The sequence below is a fragment of the Grus americana genome, chromosome 5 (assembly GCF_028858705.1).
Source record: "Grus americana isolate bGruAme1 chromosome 5, bGruAme1.mat, whole genome shotgun sequence".
In the NCBI taxonomy this organism is placed as follows: Eukaryota; Metazoa; Chordata; class Aves; order Gruiformes; family Gruidae; genus Grus; species Grus americana.
Window position 1 is genome coordinate 5,324,492 of NC_072856.1, and position 21,566 is coordinate 5,346,057.

A 21,566-nucleotide genomic window follows, 5' to 3' on the forward strand; every position below is an offset into this window, starting at 1 on the left:
TGTGCTGGAAGTTCGTAAGGTGAGGTGCTCATCTTGCCATATGCAAGTTGTAAACCGAATGTGAAATGAGTGGGTTATTTTAACGAAATAGCTTTTCTGAACCATCTGCTGCAGGATACCAGTGAGGAAGAGAATAAACCAGTTTATTTTATTTCATTATACTGGTTAACCAATTAAAAATTAATTGAAAGATTCGGCTAACCCATATTGACAAAGAAATTGCAAACCGTGATGTTTATTTTAAAGTGCAAGAATTGGTTAAAATGACAGACAGATAACACTACACATTGTAGCTAAAACTTGATTTCCACAACACCGATTTTCATTGTGTTACAGAGCTTGTTTGCGTGGTGGAGTATTTAGAGGCAGGGCCAGAGTCATTCGCTCTATTTCAGATAAAAGTGGGTTCATCTGCTTAGCAACAGCGTTTTGTCCTGGTATATTTTGCAGACTCTATGCTGAAATCCCAGTGTGTACCTGAGGTGGATTTGGGCCATTGCTCTTCAGTATGTTTTGAAATGTTTCCTCTTTGTCCCCAAAGGACAAAACTTGGAGAGCAATAAACAGGCTAAGAGCATAAGTAAAAAAAGATTAAGCTCTCCCCCACAAAATAACGATACTAATAACATTTGGAAATCATAAGGCAGTGGGAGGGAGCGCCCAGCTCTGACAGATTGCCCAAAGCCCAGGCAGCCGCTTGCTTTTGCGGGACGCATTTGCGTACCTATCGGTTAACCCCCTTTCCCTCTGTTTGTATGGAGGTGGTCTTGGAGCTGAGTCACTGCTTGCTATGTCTCTGCAGTGCTTGCAGAACATTTGAAAAAATAACTTCTGTTTGAGAAGGGTTGTGATACCTCAGTGATTCTGTGAAGCTTTTTTCTCATTGACTATGACAAAACAGAGGAGTTTGTCACCTGGCAAGGGACAAATGTGTAAATCAATGGATGTGATGAGGAAGGTCATAATATTGCACCAGAGCTTGGGTAATAAGGATGTATGACTTAGCCAGGCCACTTGAAGCTTGGGAAAATTCTTTTATCGCTCCAAATATCAACCAAAGGCAGTTTTGAAAAGGGAATATATTTCCACAGCCATGCTTTTATAAAAGATGTCAGCTTCATAAGGTGATGGTGAGCAGGCTCAAATTAAGAGAATGTAATTTAATATCCAGTGGTAGTGTTTTTATGAGGCACTGGCCTTTCACAATATGTTATTAAGAATACTGCTTGCAGACAAAAGACAATTGCTGTACAAAGTCACTACCAACGTTTGCTTGGCAATTAAAACATGTAGTTGCTGGGTTGATTTATTTTTTTCTTTTTTAACAGGAGCTTTGCTACGCTTTAAGGTAAACAAACACAAATATTTTATAGAGAACTATGAGTTGTCATATGATACATATCCTAATATTAACTACCATCTACTGATACCATATTGAAGCAACTGGCATAATTTGTTTTTTCCCTGCACTAAGTACCTGTTGCCAAATATTGCTGCCTCATGAGGTAATCATTGAATAAACCCTCACTACTGAATTTTCAGTGATAACCTTTAAGATTATCAGAACCAAAAGAAGGCAAAAACTGGTAAAGAAATGCTGTATTCTGCAAAGTTGTTAATGGCTCACAAAGCTCGCTCCTATCTACCGCAGAAAAATAAAAGCAAATTAAATTATACTTTTTAATCCCCATCTCTGTTTAAGTGAGACGCTTCTGATCTGTAGAGAGGTGTTCAGACCCTGGAGTGCAGAATTCCCCGATTCCAATTTTTTCATGATGTTTCGTGTTTCTGAGTCTCTACCTTGTGACTTGCAAGCACAGAAGGAAGAACAACCAAGGCGGCAGTCCCTGACAGTTGTTGGTTATTTTTTTTGTTTGTTTTCTTTAAGAATCAGTGCAAAATTTGCAGGGAAGCTTAACGCGGATCCTCTCCTACCAAAAACCCCCACAGGATTTGCCACGTATTTTGTCCTCGGTAGCTAAGACCTCACTGCAGGGTTAGAGTGGCTGTGGGGAAATGAAAGTTGGAGAAAGGCAGGAGTCAGCAGCTTGTGAGAGAAAACTCCTCGCGTGTTAGGCTCCCACAAAAGTTGGGTGCGGATATGCTTGAGGGTCAAGTCTGAATAGGTTTAGAATCAATTCCTGAAGCTTTCATGTACTCCGTAGTCTGCTGCAGTGTCGTCTGTTACCTCGATTAGAATGTAAGATATAAGGAGGTTTGTTCTTTGTTTATTTTGCCCCCTTTCTGTGTCAAACAAAAAGCTAGACCCATCCTTTGAAAATCTTCTTATATGCCTGAGAATTGCTGCTCTGTCTATCATTAGAGAAGTGGTATGGAGACAGAAAGGTTTGCCTATGGTATGGAGTATCCGAGACCAACTCTAGAACCTGCTGTTTCACGACCTTCTTCTGTTCTGCTCATAGAATTTCTTAAAGCTCATAATATCAGAGTCCGTCTGTGGATTTTATCCAGCAAAATAAAAATTATCTTGCTTTCCCTTTAGTAAACTCTGTTTCTCGTATTCTGAAAGTTGTGTTACATGTCTTCAAGGTAATTGTGTTTAGTCATTTCTGTATTTCTAGAAAGCATTAGTAAATCCTATCTTCAGAATCTAATTTACTATGCAGTGTTCTTTAGTAGACCATTATGTCTCTATAGAATAAAAGTACTATCATAAAATATTTTCTAACTAAAAATGAATCTGTTTAGTGATTTTTTTAATTTATTTTTTCAAAGATGAGTCCAAATCACTTTGTTGGATTTAGAAAGAAGGCAAATACAGTGATGAGTTGCCTGTGAAAAATGATATGTCAAAACAGTGTTTAGTTAACTTGTACATACATTGGTTTGGGAGCCCAGCATTCATTTTTCACGTTAACATTATACTGTAATGGTTTAATGTACCATAACAGTTAAAATTAGCACATTAGTAGGGTTCTTTCTTCTGCAACAGCTTATCATGATATTACAGAGCATCACACTGCATGACTTGCTTGCACACATTTATTAAGGTGCTATAGAAAAGTCATACCATTAAAACCTGAATAGCCTTGAAAACCAAGAAATGAAGTAGCTAGGGATTGGTTTAAAATTTCAGTGAAACCAAGTTAATGAACTTGTGTTGATATGTACAGTCATGCTCATCTTCCACCCCATTCAAATACAGAGGCCATGGGACCTCTCATAATATCTGAGGCAAATTACTTCTTGTTACAGCCAAAAAGGATGGAAAAGGCAAGTGCATCTCAGGGGATTATTCTATTCCATTTTGATTCTGATTTCTTGTCTGCCCACGCTACCAAGCTAGCTTTATGTACTTTCAGAGTATATTGGGAAATGAGCATGTCTTGGGCGGTTTGTTTTCTTTCTTTTCCCACCCACAAAATGGGACTAGTTTCATTGCGGCTAAAATGCATACGATCGGGATACTTGTTGCCGTATGTTTGTTTAAAGAAGCACAGACTGGGAGTGTTTGAAGAGTGAAGATCTTGATCGGTTTTATGATAGTCCTGTGCAACGTTTGAAGTGGCATGTCTCAGCAACAGTGGCTTTGCTGTTGGCTATATGTTGTTAGCATAAGGCTAGCGTTACAAGCAAGTTTCTGATGATGGTCCTTTCCACTGTATCCTTGCTTTTCCTTGAAAAGAAACTGTGTGGAGCCGGGAAGTAAAGCTCTGCCACTTTTACTTAGGTTAATTAGTAGTTTATTCCACAGATTATCTCAATATAATAAATAAGATTGCAAAGTCCTATTCCAGGTGTGAAAATGAGATTGTTTTTACAGGTTGGCAGCATGCATGAAAGAACTAATCCCCCCCAAAAGTCAAGACAGATATCTTGTTCTTGTGTTAAATATAGGGAAAGACTATAATATAGGGAAAGACAATGGAGTCTCCTTGCTATTTCACAGATGTACTTGTCCGTTGTTCTTAGAAGTTGCTTGATTTATAAATGACTGTTTCATCTCCTTCTTGCCTAGTGGTGTTACAATGGGAAATAAGATTTGTATACAGTTTTGCCTTGCCCATCATTAAATGTTCTAGTTTTGGGCCTGCATCTTCTGCGAGCAGTTGTGGAAAAGCAAACGAAACCTGAGAGGAGTGTGGGAAATTTGAGCTGAGCAAGAATTTGAATAATATAAAAATAATCTATATGCAAGAGTCTTATCGTACAATTTTCATATTCATTAGAAGATTGTTTTGGACATGTTCAGAATTTTAAACTAGGCTAATTTTTCAACACCTAAGTAGACACATTGATTCCTGTTGCTAAGAGAAATTTCACACTAAATATGAGTACTTTCCTCCACGTTTTGCATAGCCATCTACATGCTGATCTCACGTCCATACGAGTAAGTCCACTTGATTTCCATTAGACCGAAATAGTTTCTTGAGCTACCAATATGGGAGCATTTGTCTGGGGTTTTTTCCTTCCCTGCTCCTCCAGCCCCCAATCTGGTTTGAAGCTGAAAGAGTGAAAGGGACAAAAACACGTTACGCTTATAACTTCTTTTCCTCAAATTATGGGGAACATTGGCTGTTTGTTCTGATTTTTAGAAATGCAATCAGCGACAAGAAAAAACTGCCAAAGGGATGTTCTCAGAAAATTAGCTCTATTAAAAGTTCAGCTGGAAATGAATGCAGTGTCCAAGCCTTTTATATTTGATTAATGACTAAAACTTTTAAATAATAAATGCCATAAAATAATAAGAAACCATCATTTGCATAAAGAACGAAAAAAAATGAGCAAACTGAGTAGCAATTAGGAATTTATGTTCACGCCATGTTATTCAGCTTTGCTTGATTGGTTTCTTTGTCAAGAATGTCCCATTTACCAGTTTGGGCTGCTCTTAATGGGAACATCCTTTTTATGTGTGCTAAACGGCGAACAGCAGTAGCAGTACGTAAATAGGGTGTTCTTCCCTTTTGGATATGTATAACAGTGGGAACAGGTCTGTACTACTGAGAATATGAATAATGTTAGTTTCTATAATTGCCAACATCTGGCTTTCCATAAATCTGTTAAATTACATGGAAACAGAATTAAATTTCTGTGTCATAAGTAAAGCAATTACATGGAACTCTGTAGGCAGTATGGCTTTATATTAATCTGTGAAATCCCTTTAGTTCTGAACTATGAAAGCTATCCTTCTAATCTGCACTGTGATCCTGCTGCATCCTATACATATATAAGCTATTCAAGGAGCCCTTAACGTGGTGGGGAAGAGGATATTGATGGTGCTTGGTGAAATCACCAAAGACAAAGCGAAGGCTTCATTTATACCTTTGTCTTCAACATAAAATACAAGTCAAAGTCTATTGAAAGGAAAATGGGATATTTTAAATAATATTTTAAGTCTTACAGTAGCCGTTTGGGTATAATTCATTTCATACCAGTTCATTCATAGCTCTCTTCATGTCACTCTTCATGGTTTTTACCTTCCGTGATACTCTGGCACTTGTTGATCAGTGAGGTACAAGCTTTAATTTCTCTTAGTGCAGCACCTTTTACACCACTGATAGCGGACCTTTCAAAGTGCTCAGTAGTGATAAGCTGTGCATTAAAGCAATAATGTTACTTTGGGGTGATTAGGACTGTCAGGGCAGCAAAATACACCATTTTTAGGAAAATCTGAGCGGCAAGCAATTGAACTGTGCTATCAGGCCACTGGGAACCTCTCTGACGAAAGATTGGCCCACAGGTTAGCCCAGGAGCGAAGCTCTTCTGCAGTGTAACTGCCTCCAGCTTCCCTCGGGGTCTATAACCAGAAAGAAGAACGGCCGTTCTCTGGCAGCCCAGGCCCCTGACTCGGTCGCGCACGCTGATTTTGCTTTTGCTCAAATCCAAGGGCACTACCACATTTCCACTTGTTCCTGGACTATTTATGAATTGAAACCGGAAATTTTACTAACCAGGTCAGAGGGGATTTAGTGATTGGATTGTTTTAGAGAGTTTCCTTCAGCAGATGGAGAGAATTTTTAAGTTCTGGCTTTCTGAGGAGACGGCTTGTGAACCCATGGCAGTTGTCCAAAAAGTAGGGCAACTAGCCGTCACATCCCACCTAAATTAAGCTTTAGGTAATTTTCTTTGTAAATTCTACTGAATTTTTAAATTTGTCATTTTAGAAAGGAATTAAAAGTGCTCTTGAGTAATATTAAACAGTTATAAATTTCATGCTAGCAATTAGGTAATTTTAAATGGTGTGAGGATTCTTCCTTGTAATTTCTGACTTAATATACTAGCGTTCGGGAATTTTCATGATAGAAACCATCACATACTTCTAAAGGATTTTCTTCTCCAGTCTTCCTCATGCTGTTGCTTAGTTTTCAGTGTTCTTGTTGGAACAAGAGACCCACCAGTTTACTGGTACTTTGTCTGGACAATCTGTCAATATATTGTTTAAGAACAGTCCAAAGTTATTTGCTGAAAGAAATACCTGTTTTTCACAATGTGCTTAAAAATCTCACAGCTGTTGCTGCAAGAAAAAAGCATCCCTAGATAAATTCATATTGCATAATTGTATTTTACCCTCCAAAAGGAATTTTAATGGGATACTGTAATTCACTTCTCTAGTGTATGATTTTCTTTTGTTACTTATTTCTTTGTGTCATTGCTAAATCATACTTTTCCTGCATAGCTATGTTCTAAGACTTTTTTCCCTGTATAAGGTGCCTCTGATTTCTTTCATTTCTTCTTTTTTCTTCTTTTTTCTTCTTTTTTCTTCTTTTTTTTTCTTTTTTTTTCCCCCTCCTATTTTTTTCTCCAATTCACTGATACCTTCCAGCAACGGGAAAAGGATACAACTGACCACTTTTAGTATGGGAAATGTCAATGCTAGGAACTTATGAAGTATAGTGCCCTTCTATTTTGGTGTAAAATCCAGAACAGAAAGTAGTCTAACTGACAGAAAGTCACTCTGTTCATTGGTTTCAAGTCACTGCAAAATCACTATACACCCTTGTTTGAAGGTTCAAGTTCATTATTGATATATAGTTCCACTAGGTATGTCAGACTCAGCATTTACAATTAAGCTTGCTCGAGATAGTTTAAGAATTCTTGGTGGAATCAAAACAAACACTGAAGAATAACCTTAAAAAATCAGTGTTTAATATCTAGCAAGTAAATAGGGAAGATATCAGAAAGAAGGCACCCTCTTCCACTGGAAAGGCAGATGAGCAGTAATTACTTAATACAGAAATAAAATTTACCCCGTGGAAAAAAAAAAATGTCCAAAGCATTATAACTCTGCTGTTTTGCAGATATTGATGAGTGTGCCTTAAAGACCCACACCTGTTGGAACGATTCAGCCTGTGTGAACCTGGCAGGAGGGTTTGATTGCCTTTGTCCATCCGGACCATCTTGCACTGGAGACTGTCCCCACGAAGGCGGCTTCAAACGGAACGGGCAGGTGTGGACCCTGAAGGAGGACAGATGCTCCGTTTGTTCCTGCAAGGTGAGATCCAGTTCGTCTGGGTTTCAGGAGTCCTTCAATTCTCTGGGCTCATGTCAGAAACCCAATATTGCACTGCCGCTGGTGCTGGCGAAAATACTAGCCTGAGGTCAAGGCGCTGAGGCAAAAGGTAAGCTCTGCTGTAGGCACCAAAGCTGTGATGGGGAAATTCTCCTGGGAGGTCACCTTTTTTCTTAGTTTGCACAACCACAGACACAGCTGAATAACGGCTAATCCTTCTGAGCTTCTACCATGTCACCCCATGGGCCGGAGCCACTTGTAGTGTCCCTTGATTGAGGGTCATGCAGTACCCTTTAATGGAACGTGCTGGCGATCAGCACGCGTACTGGAAATGTTGAAAACCGTTTGCAATTTCTGTTTCACATGAATACGCATCTCTCAGGACAAGTACTGTAGTCAACCATCTTCTTGGTGGTGGTGTTTCCCTTTACGTGGAATACACATGAATTCACTGGGTGAGAAAGGAAGACCTGAGCATGAGTCAAAGTTCAGAGGACCTAGTAGTAAGCGTTTAATTTCCTCCAGCGAAGAAGGGTGAAGGCCAGTTTTCTCCTCCTCATCCCAGCTTGGCTGTTTTGGCAGCTCTCCCACTTGAGCAGTGCAGCTCTCTCTGCACTTTTGTGGAAGCCAGGCATAGTATAAGTAGATCTAATTTAGAGTTAACATTTAGATCAGTTTTTTGGGTTTTTTCCCCCCCTGGAAATTATCAGTTCTTTTCCGAGCGTGGTACCTGAGTTAAAAAAAACATTTGACACTGTGTTTTTCATTTTCACTAGTTAAAAGAGGAGTGCTGTCATTGGAATTAGAAGAATTTTAGAAACGCACCAATCTGAGAAATGGTTGGTCTTTTACGGCCACTTTGACCTGATGCGTTCCTAGCACTGGTAAAGCTGTCCTTAGATGGAGCAGAACGCTATTGGCACTTGCATAAGTCTAAATAAAATGTGATTTTGGCTACTGCGAAAAGCTGAACATAGAGTGTGAGAAGTGACTTATCAGTCCACGTGTCTTAATGCTGATGAGCCAGAGAACCATTTAAAGGTTTGGGAGAGGACAAGGAGGAGGAGTTGTTTTGAAGCTGCAAGAAGCTGAAAGCCTTATAATTTCTGTATTGCAATAGTATAGCAGAAGGGAAAATCCAGACTTTAGAGTGAATAGAACCCGCAAAATGCGCTGCTGTTTGGGGCTCAAAAGGGAATATGTTCGTGTTGGTTGCCATATTTTTTACTTCAAGTAGCCTCAAGCTCCCTAAAACTCCTCCCTTCAGAAGCTGAAGTGTACAACTCCACTGAATATATATCAAGCTTTTATTGTAATCTTGGGGAGCTGGCTGGCATATGAAAGGATTTCCAGTCAATAGAATAAACAGCTTAATATATGTGAAGACATCTGGTCTGCCTTTGCAGAATTATAACTATTAGTATTCCCATTTTAGATTGCTTGTAATTTGTTTTATTTGCTATTTCTCATTGCACTTTTTTCTTATGTTGAATGTTCTTACTAGTATATGAAAATATACAAACTGATTAATTAGTACACAGATATTTTAAACTAAGCCTAGCACTGTTTCTTGCCGTGACTCTTCCTTTATATCTTCCTCAGTTTCCAGTTTTTCTTCTGTGAATTAACATTTGCATTTAATTTCACTCCAGTAGCTGCCTTGTTTCAAGAGCCAAATTCTTGTCTATAGAACAAGGAAAACAGGGAGAGCTCCTCCTCAATCATATCCCGGGTAGGATGTAAAGTCAGCATTTATTGAAATATGTTATTGAAATGTATTTTATAAATTGTGATAGCTTCTGATACACCAGACTACTTCTCCAACCTGCTGCAGGACTCTATCCTTTTCGTGCAGTCGCACAGGGAACTGGCCCTGCTTGACCTTTTTGTAGCCTGCTCAATTTGCAGTGAGAAAAGGGCAGCGTAACTAAATCATTCCTTGTACTTCTTACTCAAACTATGAAATGATCCTACTCGCTTGTTTTATCTAGGAGACAAATCAGCATTTCAGATTTAAAATAATATGTTTTCTTTTGGGTTTTCTTTTGTTATGGTTATTTTAGAAAGGGTCAGATGGATGTATTTTGTGCAGTGGCTGAAACACATAGATCCCATCTTGAAAATACTTTAACTTAAAAGCTGGTGTAAAGCAAATTAAATACCTTATGTAATTTTGAAGTTCATCAAGTAAGGTTATTTGAGGAGTAGGATACTATGGAATATGAGAAATTATATTGCTTCAGTTATACAATGAAGCAAAGTGTCATTATTGACGCACAGGGCATTATTTCAGTTTTTTCAGACCCAGTCTCTTCAAACCATCCTTGTTCATCTGAGTAAATATGAAGTTTACAAAAACAAATTCTCAATACTATAAATTAATACAGTACCTTAAGTATATTTGATGTGTCTCCTACAGGCACCTTCCCGAACTCTTGTGGATTTGATACACAAGACTAGTAGAAATTCGATGGGGCGTGGGGGGGCTGTTTCTCTCTCCCATGAGAAAACTTAAGTCTGACTGTATCTGGGCTTTTGAGTCTGTCCTCTAATTAGGACAACCTCCATTCCCTGTATGAAAAAGCCTGGGGGATAAGCACAGCGCTGGGAACAGGGGGATGTGCCAAGGTGAAGCGTGTTCCTGATGGTGAGAACGGTTTGGTGGTTTGGTTTCTGCAGGGTCTGATTTGTGTCCAAAGTGGCTTTGGGGCTCTGTGGAAACTTGAGTTGCCCTTCACAGCGATTCCCTTGTATGTCAGTTTTTCCTTTGGTAAGAACGATACTGTGTTCATACCACTGATGCTTGTGAAGCATGTGGAACTGATTCAGTGAGGAAGGTGGGGAGGAAGAGATACCAATAAGATGCTATATGCTATTACTCACTGAAAGAAAATAAGTTGCTTTCTATGTATTTTTCAATTTTCTATATATTTCTCAATGCTACTATAGAGCTGCAAAGATGCAAGTGAGATGATGTAGCTTAAGAGGATTTGTGTCACTGCAGTATAGGGATAAAAATGTTTTTTGAAAGGCGTGGAACTAATGAGGTTGTAGATAAACCACGGATGCTTAAAGAATAAAGAGAGTAGCAGTGTATTATGATTACCAAAAGGTCTCTGGCAAAATCATCAGGCTCTGTCAGTGTTCTGAAATACAGAGAGTAAAGGCAACATAAAAGGTTAGCGGCTCCCCAGAGGTAACAGCACGGGAGCTCAGAGAAGCACAGACCTACCAGCACTGTCACCAGCTGAAAGGGGAATTTGAAAACTAATCTTGAAAGCTTGGAAGCTGAATCGGAACTCAGCAGACAGGTTATTGTTAGCCATTATTAATCAGCACTGCATTATGGAGAGGAGAGAGACTGCCTCTGTCGAGGGCGTTGGGGTGCCTGGACGCCTGGCGCAACCCCACGTGCCTGGAGCTAGTCAGCCTGGCAGAGCTTTTGTGCTCAGCTGCCGCTTCGTGTCTGCCCTCAGCAAGGGGTGGAAGGTGGCTGTGCTGTCCCACCTGCAAGAATGGAGATTTAGTCATAACTCTCATCAGGGAAGGCTTTCAGCGCTCTTTTTTCACCATTTGCTGAAAGGAGAGGATGACTTTTTTCTCTGATTTTTGTGGAAAGAGATTATTCCCAGCACTGCATCTGGACCTTGGCCGGACCTGTGGCTAAGAAAACGGGCTACTGCCGGTCTTCCTTACCTTATGATTCACTCAAATTGCTGACTAAGGAAATAAAGCTTGTTTATTCCTTCTCCCACAGCTAAAGCAGCAAACTAGCCACAAGTAGAGAATCTTTAGTTATCTTAATTTGATACAAAACTGAATAAAGACTGTAGGGCAATCTAGTCCTTTGCCCTGTGGTTCAGATCCGTGTTAACCTAGCATGTGTTCTACATTTCCAGAATTCTGTGTTCTCTTCAGCTTCCCTTGTTAGGCATAAGAAATCATTTTAATTATTCTTACAACAGAAAGTCATATTCTAATCAATTCAAAACTATGATGAAATGCATCAGCGACACTGACTGACATGCATATTGTGATTCCCTCGTGCTGCTTTTGTACATGTTGCATTGTGGCCAAGACTGGCTTTGCTTAAAAACAAGAGCCAAACACAGATTCCTACATCAAAATACAAACAAAACCACCTCCCATGCTAGATGCTGTGGCTATGGCTATTATGTCTGCCTGTGGAAAAAATGTCCCGGGATGCCATCGCTGTTTTTAGTAATCACTTTTTTAAAAGATCAAGAGGAAATACATTCCCTTGCTTTGATAGGTATCCCTTTATTTGGTGGCAATGAAAAAAACTTTTCCTTCTTACATCAGATACGGGTTTATAGACTCACAACAAGGTTCTGATGAGAATAGGAAAAAACTGCAACGAAAGAAGTGGAGTAGTTGTAGAGTTGTGATCCAAAGCAGAATATAGCTTCATTCCTCTCTCAGCTCTACCTTCAAACTGGCTGCAGGGGATGCTTTGCTTAAATAAGGAAGAATCCAATAACTAGCATCGAATGCAAAAGAAGTTCACGTCAAAACTTTTCACTAATCTCCTCATTGTTAACCGTAATTTCAGTTCCCAGCCTACATGTGGTATATCAGGAAGTTGGCTCACTTACAGTAAGGGGTATAATTTCAAACACGATCGTCTGTCCAATTTTCATAACTGGAATTAGAGCCAATTTGTTTTCCTGTGATGCAAAGAGAATATATCCTTTTCGCTTTACATGCGGAAGCAATTCTTCTGTTTATCTCAAACATTTCTGTTTAATGGTCTTTCACAAAATGGGCCATCCAATACTGTAAGCAAATATTTAGCAAAATCATGTTTTGGAGAGCCTGTGGAATACAGGCCCTCTTTAATACATGAACTGATTTATAATGGATGATAAGTCGATTAGGCTTTAAGCTGGTGTACTGTAGGTCCAGATGTGGAACAGAACCAGTGGTGAATTCAGAGTGAAGAATGATTAGTGCTACTGTGGTTTTGCTATATTGTGCTCCTCTGAAGTTAAAGGGACCACCTTCATAACTTCAATTCATTTATTCAAGTTATTTTCTTTACAGTGATACAGTCAGTCCAAATACTGCTAAACAAATATTATATGTATTAGAGTGGCAACTGCTTGAAGAGTTCGTTGATGTAACCAATGCCATATGAAATTGCTTCACTATATTTTTTTCTGAGGTACTGATTTCTTTTAAATTCAATTAGCTGGAGACAGGAAAACAGTATTCTCTGATTCAGACGGTATTGGATCCATGCACTGATAGAAATTGGGACAGTGCTGGTATTTGAGGTAATACAACCGGCAGGATCCAGTCCTTGTTGGCAGTAACGTCGAATACATTAAGAAGTTAGTGTTTCCTGATACGCCCAAGACGTGCCCTTTGATATATCTATGTGTAGATATATAGAGATATATATACACACACCCCCCGTGACCTTATCCGGGTTGCTGTCTGGCAGTTTGTGGTTGACGTCAGGGCAATGTGTCATCGCAGGATGGGAGGATTTTCTGCCGGAGGACAGCCTGCGACTGCGAGAACCCCAGCGCTGATCTCTTCTGCTGCCCGGAGTGCGACACCCGTGTCACCAGCCAGTGCCTCGACCAAACTGGGCACAAGCTCTACCGCAGTGGGGACAACTGGACCTATAGCTGTCAGCAGTGCCGTTGCCTGGTATGCGTAAAGCGTTTCGGAAGGGAGCAAGAATAACAAGGATTGTGATTTTTAGCAAAGCATATCTGGAAGCAGGCTCTTGGCTCTTTCTTCACCTGCTTTTCAGACTAGGAATGATGATAAAGCACTCAGAGAGCACCAGAGAACTGAACGCTACACCATCAGTTTTCCTCTTACTGCTGAATAAGTAGATCTAATGAGCTAAATGAAAAGCTTGACAAAAGCTTGGAAACCTTGACACTATATTAACTTTAGCATTAGTCTACTTTGGAGAACTTTTATAAGGTCATCTGATCTTTAAATGACTTTAAAAAAAAATTTCACATGGTTGGAGGAGTTTCAGCTTTTAATTACATCAGCTGGTGTACCTGTCTTATCAAAATGGACAATGCAATTCTTTTTTTTTTTTTTTCATTCAGCAAATGCTGGAAAAATGGTGTGCTGGTGCCCCGTGGTGAATTAGCAAAATTAACCAAAAAAAAGAAGGATAAAAACTGAAATTACTAGACAAACATGCAAAACAAAGAACATTTCTCATCAGGCACTGTAGATTATTTCCCTAAAGCTTTAATTTTTTTGCACAGATATACTAATTAGTGCAGCAATGAACTTCTTTAAAATTATCAGGTTTCCATTTATAGCTGTCTGTGTATAACATTGTCTTTATATATGACATTAATCAAGAGGTGTCTGAACATCAGGAAATAAATTACATTCAAAGCTAAGTTACTAGTTAAGAGAGAATTATCCATAATGTACAGCAGTAAATATTGTATTTTATATTCTCCCAAGGTGGCTTTTTTTTTTTTTTCTTTTTAAGTGTTTGCAAAAGAACAGCAAGAAACATTTACAACCACCAGCAATGGCAAATACTGGATGAGCCATGTTTTACAAGGGATACTGAGTTTGCGGTCAGCAGTCCTTTGCCTAATTTTATGATTGGGTTAATAAACGTACAGAGCTAAAAGACGATGATGCACTAAATCAGTGCTGCATATAAGGTTCTGTGCAGTGTGTGATGTTATCAACACCTGAAGTGCTTACAGAGTAGCATAACGCAAGTTACTGGAGCCCTTTGCAGGTTTAATTTAGACACGTGGATCCTACAGCAATACTCTACAGAAGTGACCTGGTGATTCTCTCTTCTCCATGTTTCTATCTAAACCGATTTTATCACAAAGTTAAATAATAAAATAAAATGACTCAGTGGAACAGAACTGGTAGTGCTCTAACAATTCCTTTAGGAGTTGACAGTAAAATCAATTTTGGCTGCTGCTAGTTAGGTCGAAGTTCAATGCTTCTCAAACATTCTGTCTTGGTTTTTGACTGGGCTAGAGTTAATTTTTACAAGAAGCTGGGAGGGGACACAGCCGGGACAGCTGACCCAAACTAGCCAAAGGGGTGTTCCATATCATATGATGTCATGCTCAGTGTATAAAGGGGACTGGCCAGGGATGAGGCGTTGCTGCGTAGAGTTCCTGGGTGGTGAGCAAATTGCATTATGTGTCACCTGCTTTGTATATTCTTTTATTAGTGTTGTTATTTTCCTCTCCCTTTGCTGCCCTAGTAAACTGTCCTTAACCTAACCCATGAGTTTTACCTTTTTCATCCGATTCTCCTCCCCATCCCATTGGGAAAAGGGGGGAGGGAGCGAGTGGCTGTGTGGTACTTAGCTGCCGGCTGGGTCTAAACCACAACAATACAAACCTTTGTCTGTCTGTGGCGTTAATTTTCTGTTTAAACAGCTGCTGTGATCCCACAGAGATGTTTGTGTGATCAGACATAGAAATAGGGCATGAGTCTGCAAGGCAATTGCTGCAAAAATTATAGTTAATTGTGGAAAATATTGGAACCCAGTATTTAATGCTGCCTTTAAAAACCCAAACGAACTCAAGTTCTGCTCTAACGATGATGGTAGTGGTGGTGTTTAGTCAAGAAACAACCAGATGATATTCTGCTGCATTTAGGAGACTTTGGCTCAGTATTCAAACATGCATTTATATGTTCAGTCAAAGTGAGACCTGATCCATTAAGTTTGTTTCAATTTTGGCAGAATAAAACTTTTCCACTCAACAGGATGCAAAGTTTCTTGGTAAATGAGCTTTACTTCGATTTTTACAGGAAGGAGAGGTGGATTGCTGGCCCCTTCTGTGCCCAAATCTAAACTGCGAGTACACGGCCATCTCTGAAGGAGAGTGCTGTCCCCACTGTGTCAGTGACCCCTGTCTGGCTGACAACATCACCTACGACATCAGGAAAACCTGTCTAGATGGTTATGGAATTACAAGACTTAGCGGCGCTGTATGGACAATGGTGGGATCTCCTTGTACAACCTGCAAATGCAAGGTACGATGGGCAAGGTAGCACGGTAATGGAAATGTATGATGCTGCATAAAATCAAGGTCGCTTTCTGCCCTTGGAAGCTCACATTCAGATCTCAGAGAAGTAAATGAGACCTGAGGGCAGAAGCCTACAGAAAACCCACACCTTTTGTGCTTTAAAGGGTGGAAACAAAACAATTCTGTGCCTGTTGAAAATGTTGAGCGCAGATATGTAATATCCTAGTGCAACTTTCTGTTGGAGACCCCTTCAGGCATTTTCAGTATGAATCTAGGCTAATGTGTTAATGATTACCTAATGTGGATGTTCATGAAAATGTGTTTTACAGAGCTAGTAAGCAGAGGCAAAAACAGTAATAAAAGTTTCACCAGCAAGTACGCAAGTAGAAACACATTGCAGGTCAGAGATGAAGGCACTCCCGCAACAGCAGCGGGAAGGGAATGTCACAGTTTCTGTTCCCTGATCTCATCAAGATGCATTTAATCCAATGGCTCTAATGCAGAAGTGCAGTCTGTCTCCTTGCTCCGTGCAGTGATGACCCCACTGCGCTGATATCAGAATTATGAAAATGTTGTTTTGGTTATATAAAATGTTCTTCTGTTCACTGTGGGAAACCAAGCTGTTGCTCCGGGGCTTTAAATTATTGAAGGTGGCTTTTCTGCCATTCTTCAGAGTTTTTCCTATTGGTTTTGGTTTGTGTTGGATTTAAAGAAAAGGAAAAAAAATTGCTTATCTGGGGTTTTGGTGGTTCCTGTAGGGTTTTTTATTACATAGGATAGTTTCGTAAATGATTGGATGTTGCAGAAAGACGTTTAACAGTGGATTAAACTCCAAAGCAGTATGGTTCCCCTCCCCCCCGCCATACGTATCTGCCATGATTCAAGAATCTGAACGCTCTGCTTGTTTCAGTGAAACAGACAGCTTCCCTGCATGGATCACATCAAAACTCTCCCCGTTATCTTTCTTGCACGGGAGAAAACAAACCAAATCATCTTTGTTGCCATTGCTGTGCTGTATTTTCTTATGGGGACCACTGAGTCTTTCACATCCAGGTTTGTAGTTCACGTGTAGTTCAGGCCAGTTCAGTGCTGTTTGGCAAAGCCAACCTCTTCAACAAGCCACCACAGTTGGGACCGATGAGGACACCTTGGGATGATGGCTTAAGCAGATTTTTGTATGCGGTCGATGTGTCAGAGATGCATCTGTCTCTGCGTGCCACCAACCCCTTTGCTCTTTGTAACTTGTTCCGTGGAGGTGATTGACACCTGCTTGTTTGTCTGTGCAGAATGGGAACGTCTGCTGCTCGGTGGATTTAGAGTGTCTCAACAATAACTGACGTAGTCAGACTGGACTGTGCCGGGGGAGGAAAACTGAGGAAGTTAACACCTGAAATGAAGTCGTATGCGTTGGCGTTTTATACAACAGACACTTACCAAAGTCTCCGCACGAGGAAGATGTTTGGGAGTTGCCTTTGGGACCTATCACTATGCTCATCCTTGCTAGCCTTGTCTGGGTGACTTACAGTACAGCGCATATAAGTCAATGGTTGTTAAAAGTTTTCAGTGTTGTAAATTACACACTTTTCCTGTCAAGACATTTGCAAATATGTTTAAATTATTTCATGGGTAAACTAATGCTGTATTTTTGTTTTAATTTGTGTATTGACCACCTGATAGAATTCAGCTCTTCTTACTTTGGATCTAGATTTTACAAATAAGACAGCCTGTTGTGATTTTGTCCCATGATATCACATACTTAGTTCCAAGGTCCCTGTCTGATGTATTTATGAAAATATGTATGTATGTACAGTCAAATTGCATAGTACTTATATTTCACAGCTGTCCAACATTTTAAAGCGTTCAAAGGTATATTTGATTGGACAGAACGGAAGTAATCAAAATAAGTCTGTCTTAAAAATTTATAAAATTAAATGCCGTGAACTTAATGAAATGGCAAAAAAAAAAAAAAGCACTTTCTTCTCCAAACATGCGGAGCAGCAGCAAGACTCCTATAGTAAGAAATGGAACTAAAACCACATTCCACCGCCAATTCAACACCATATTCAGGAAAGAATCACCAGTCATTATCAGTATTCTGTTTTGCAAGAGAAACTGCAAGTGCTGGAAAAGGGTATAATCCCTCTGGATTGTGCAGCGATAAAACAGTCAGAGAGCCTTAAGATGATATAATTTAAATTGAATAGGTTAGAATTTGCTTTGAATTAAAACATCATTGATGAGTTCAGAATTTTTCCTTTTTTGTATTTACAGTAATAATGATGTCTGCCATTCTCAGTTATTGCCACGATAATGACAAAGTGCAGAAGCACCTGTACCAGCGACATGAGGGACAGGAGACCTTAACACTTGGTAACTTTCATTACCCAATTCACAGCTCGGAAACAGATCTTTCTCTTTTCATATTTTATAGCGTTCAGAAAAATTGAGTTTTAAATTTACCACGCACACAGTGTTGTTTAGTACCTAAGTTTAGACAGAAATACAAATTAAAGCTCTTAGCCCTAGATCGAGGTTAGAGTTTTGATTCTCTTTGGCTAATGTCTATTTTTTTCATGAGGCTAGAAAGTTTGTGGCATTAGAACAAAAATGTATTTCTACAATGATGGCATCTACAACTTAAATGTCACCTTTTTAACGTGCTGTTGTGTTTTGTTCTGCTCATTTGTGTAGTGGTTTTGGCTTTTTGTTGATTTAATTAAACACACTGAGTATATGGAAAAGAGTGCAGAAATAAGTATAGTGGCTACAGTTTGGAAAGTCTACATTTGTGAGTTTTTCATAGTTTCATGCAGAAAATGTAAAACTGATTAATAAGAATGAAGTGTGACTATACAGTGAAAAAATTAGTTGTCTTTTAAATGAAGTACTATTATGTTTCTTATAAGGGTACAGTGGCAAAACAATATAAAAATTACTTGCAATCATTCAGACAACTTTATTCCCATTTTTTTTTTAAACAGGATTTGTTTTATCTAACAGGTTTGTGTGGTAAAGTTAAATTTATTTTCTTAAAACGCCCCATCGTTTTCAGCTACTAATGTATTGACTATATTTGCATTGCCCTAATGATTGTATAATACGGGAAACAGTTGTGTTTTATATGATACTCAAAGGATGTTTGTAAATCATAATGTCAGCTCATTTTGTATATCACATTGTACAACCCAATGGTAATTCAGTTGGATGAGATATCCAGTGGGCTGAGATATAAAGGGGAATGATTTAAAACTTGTGGGCATCTAAATAAACTCCTATGTACAGATTGCTTTCCCTTAGTTTTATTAGCAGAGTTTTAAAACACTAATCGCTGTCCTTTCCAGACTTAAACTTGTGATGTTGCTAAAAGGAGGAAGAGTGTTTGCCCGGAGGTGTAGCGTCAGAGTTGTAAGAAATGCTTCATTTATACTTACTCGGACAAAAACATATATTCCGCTCTGTCATACACACCAATTTCTGAAGCTCTGTGGATGGGATTAAAGACAGTACGGGGTCCGAAAAGCATTCTTTTCCCATTTACCTTGCAGTAGTGACGCCCCTTCCCAGGACACTTTCTGGAAGCTCCAGACCTTGTTGGGATCATATGCAACAGGAGCACAGAAGTTCACGTTTTTCCACTGCACAGACCAATTTTCTTCCAGAACTCAAATGCACGTTAATTCAGTAAAACCCTTTCAGATCATTTTATACAGCATTATGTGTCATTATCTCCAGAGTGATACAGCTTGAATTGTTTACACAGAGTCAAAATATTGACACAGACCTGTTTGTTTGTGTTGCGTTTTAAGCAGTTACCCTGACTGTGATGAACTTTTCCTTGTGAAGCAATTTGATCACTAGTCACATCCCATTTACCTTCAGAGTACTCAGAAGCCACAGCCCCAGCTCAGAGCGCACACTGAGGAGGGAAATTTAATTCACTATGTTCCTCTGTGACCAAGGTAAGAGCTTTCAAAACCTCTTTCGTGATGAAGTTCCCTATAAACCTATGGGCACGACAGTGAAAATGCTGGGGAAAAAAATAATCATCAAGTTTATTGTGAAAATTTCTGAAAGGTCTCCTCTTTCTTTGTGAGATGGACCTTCTCTCCGCTCAGGATATAAGAACAACAGTAGTAATGTGAGGAGGACTACCAGTATGTCTTCTGTAAAAGGATACTTACTGCTAGTTAAGGGACTTGGTCAAAACTCTTACTATAGGCAGTTGGAATTTTATAGCTGTTTCTACTTATTTATCCCGAAAAGGAATATTTTCTCTGCAGGTAACACTTCAGATGACAAAAAATAAATGAGCGAGAAACAGAAAATGAAAATTCCAGCTCTGGTAAAATGTCTTTGCCTCCTCCTTTTGGCAAAAAGCTCAGCCTAGGTACCAAACCAGAACATTGTATTGCGTCTTGTGAGGGAAGCGACTTCTCAGTTCTGCTCCCTGCGTATTTGCAAACTCACCTACTGAGATCAAGTGCGGGTCTTCCTTTATAGCGGCTCCTAAAGTCATTCACCACACTGAGCCACACTAGTCACTGTTAAAGGCCGAAGAAAATCCAAACTAATTCCCCACAAAGGCTGAATAATATCTGCCTAATTCACAGGAACGTGTGGGAGGTTTATTAGTGTATCTCTGTTGCCTCAGAGACCTAAATAACAACCGTCTTCCAGTAATACATCTTCTCCCAAGAGCTATCAGTGAATTTTCAAGTATAACTGTGTACAATGTTTAATTAATAACACCTTTCCAATCAGATTGCAATGACAAACAAAGTATCGTCTGAGTTTTTTTCTGTAGCAGACAGTAATGTTTTACAAAACAAAAGGTAAACTGTCAGGAGTGATTACACAAATGGTGGAGTAGATGGTAATAGAATTAAATCATAACTCCTATGAGCAATATGGGAATGTCTCACATCTAATGGTACTTACATAATCGTCATTAATGAGGGGATTTTAAAAGGGCCCCATGATACGGTTCAATGTAAAATTTTAAGTGAGTGTTGTGATAAGACATAATGGTTTGAGGAACATATTCTGCCATCGGAAATAGGTACCTGCCAACAAGCTACTGCTCCTCTTAAGGTAGAGCTTTGGTGCTCATTGAAATTGAAGTCTCATGGCGGTATAAATTTAAAAACAAAATTAAAAAAATAAACTCCAACTTGAGGTGTCTGATTGCTTCGTATTCAGTTCTTCTCTCTTACTGGAAGAAATCAGCAATAATTCTGCTTCAGCTGGTCACTGACCTCAGAGAGGTGTTGGTGAGGTCCTGGTATTTCTTGCCAACTGCAACTGCTACTTGCAGGTGCTAACAGGATTATTTCTTGTTACTAGCTGCCAGTGAACAGTCCTGCATAAGTAAGTTTAGGTATACCTGAGATGGGCGTATATCGAAAAGCTGGTAAAAAGGGTGAAATTCAGGTTTTAATGATACCGTCACCAGGATGTTCACAACACATGGGCACATAATGTCAAAAATCATGGCCAGTAAAAAAAAAAAAAAAAAAAAAGGCCCCCGGCCCCCAATACCATATATGTGTCATTTAAATTCTTTCCTGCTACTTCAGCTGCGCAAAGTGATGGATGCCCTGAATTCTGATGAGTGGATTTCTGACTGGGAGCCAAATCTTTGCTTCAGCAATACCTCACACTTGAATTCTTTTTCCTCCTGAATTTGTACATAAGATTGTTTTATTTAAGTGGTTTGATTGTAATTGAGCGGTGTTTGGAATCAAGCCTTATCATGTTCTCTTTGAGATCAAAGTAGCTACACCAGGATCTGGAGCAATTCAAGCTTCTTCCTTGTACGTGCCTCTATGCTGCTGGGGAGGAGGAACCACCGTGGGAAGAGGCACTGAGTTACCGGCCTGCGTTTGGGTGGTGCTGTGGTTACAGCCAGGGCTTTTACAGGGCTGTGGTAGTATTTACCCTGGGTACAGCAACAGATACACACACCCTCTGATAGCAGCTTTTGGTTGCCTTTCTCTGTTCTGTAGTTTCTTTCAAACGACTAGTCGTGTCATCCGTATACCATAACGTATTTACCTGTCCCGAAGCTCTTTATTATT

General features: G+C 39.5%; 1 protein-coding gene across 2 annotated transcripts in view; it reads left to right on the forward strand.

Moving 5' to 3' along the window:
• NELL1 (neural EGFL like 1) overlaps positions 1-18,770 on the forward strand; it is a 291,418-nt gene extending 272,648 nt beyond the window's left edge. For both annotated transcript variants that reach the window (XM_054827828.1, XM_054827829.1), the window contains 4 exons: positions 7,260-7,453; positions 12,974-13,150; positions 15,272-15,496; positions 16,776-18,770. In XM_054827828.1, the coding sequence (XP_054683803.1) occupies positions 7,260-7,453; positions 12,974-13,150; positions 15,272-15,496; positions 16,776-16,826 (647 nt within the window). In that variant the 3' untranslated portion in view covers positions 16,827-18,770. The remainder of the gene's footprint in view (positions 1-7,259; positions 7,454-12,973; positions 13,151-15,271; positions 15,497-16,775) is intronic.
• Positions 18,771-21,566: the final 2,796 nt, after the last annotated feature.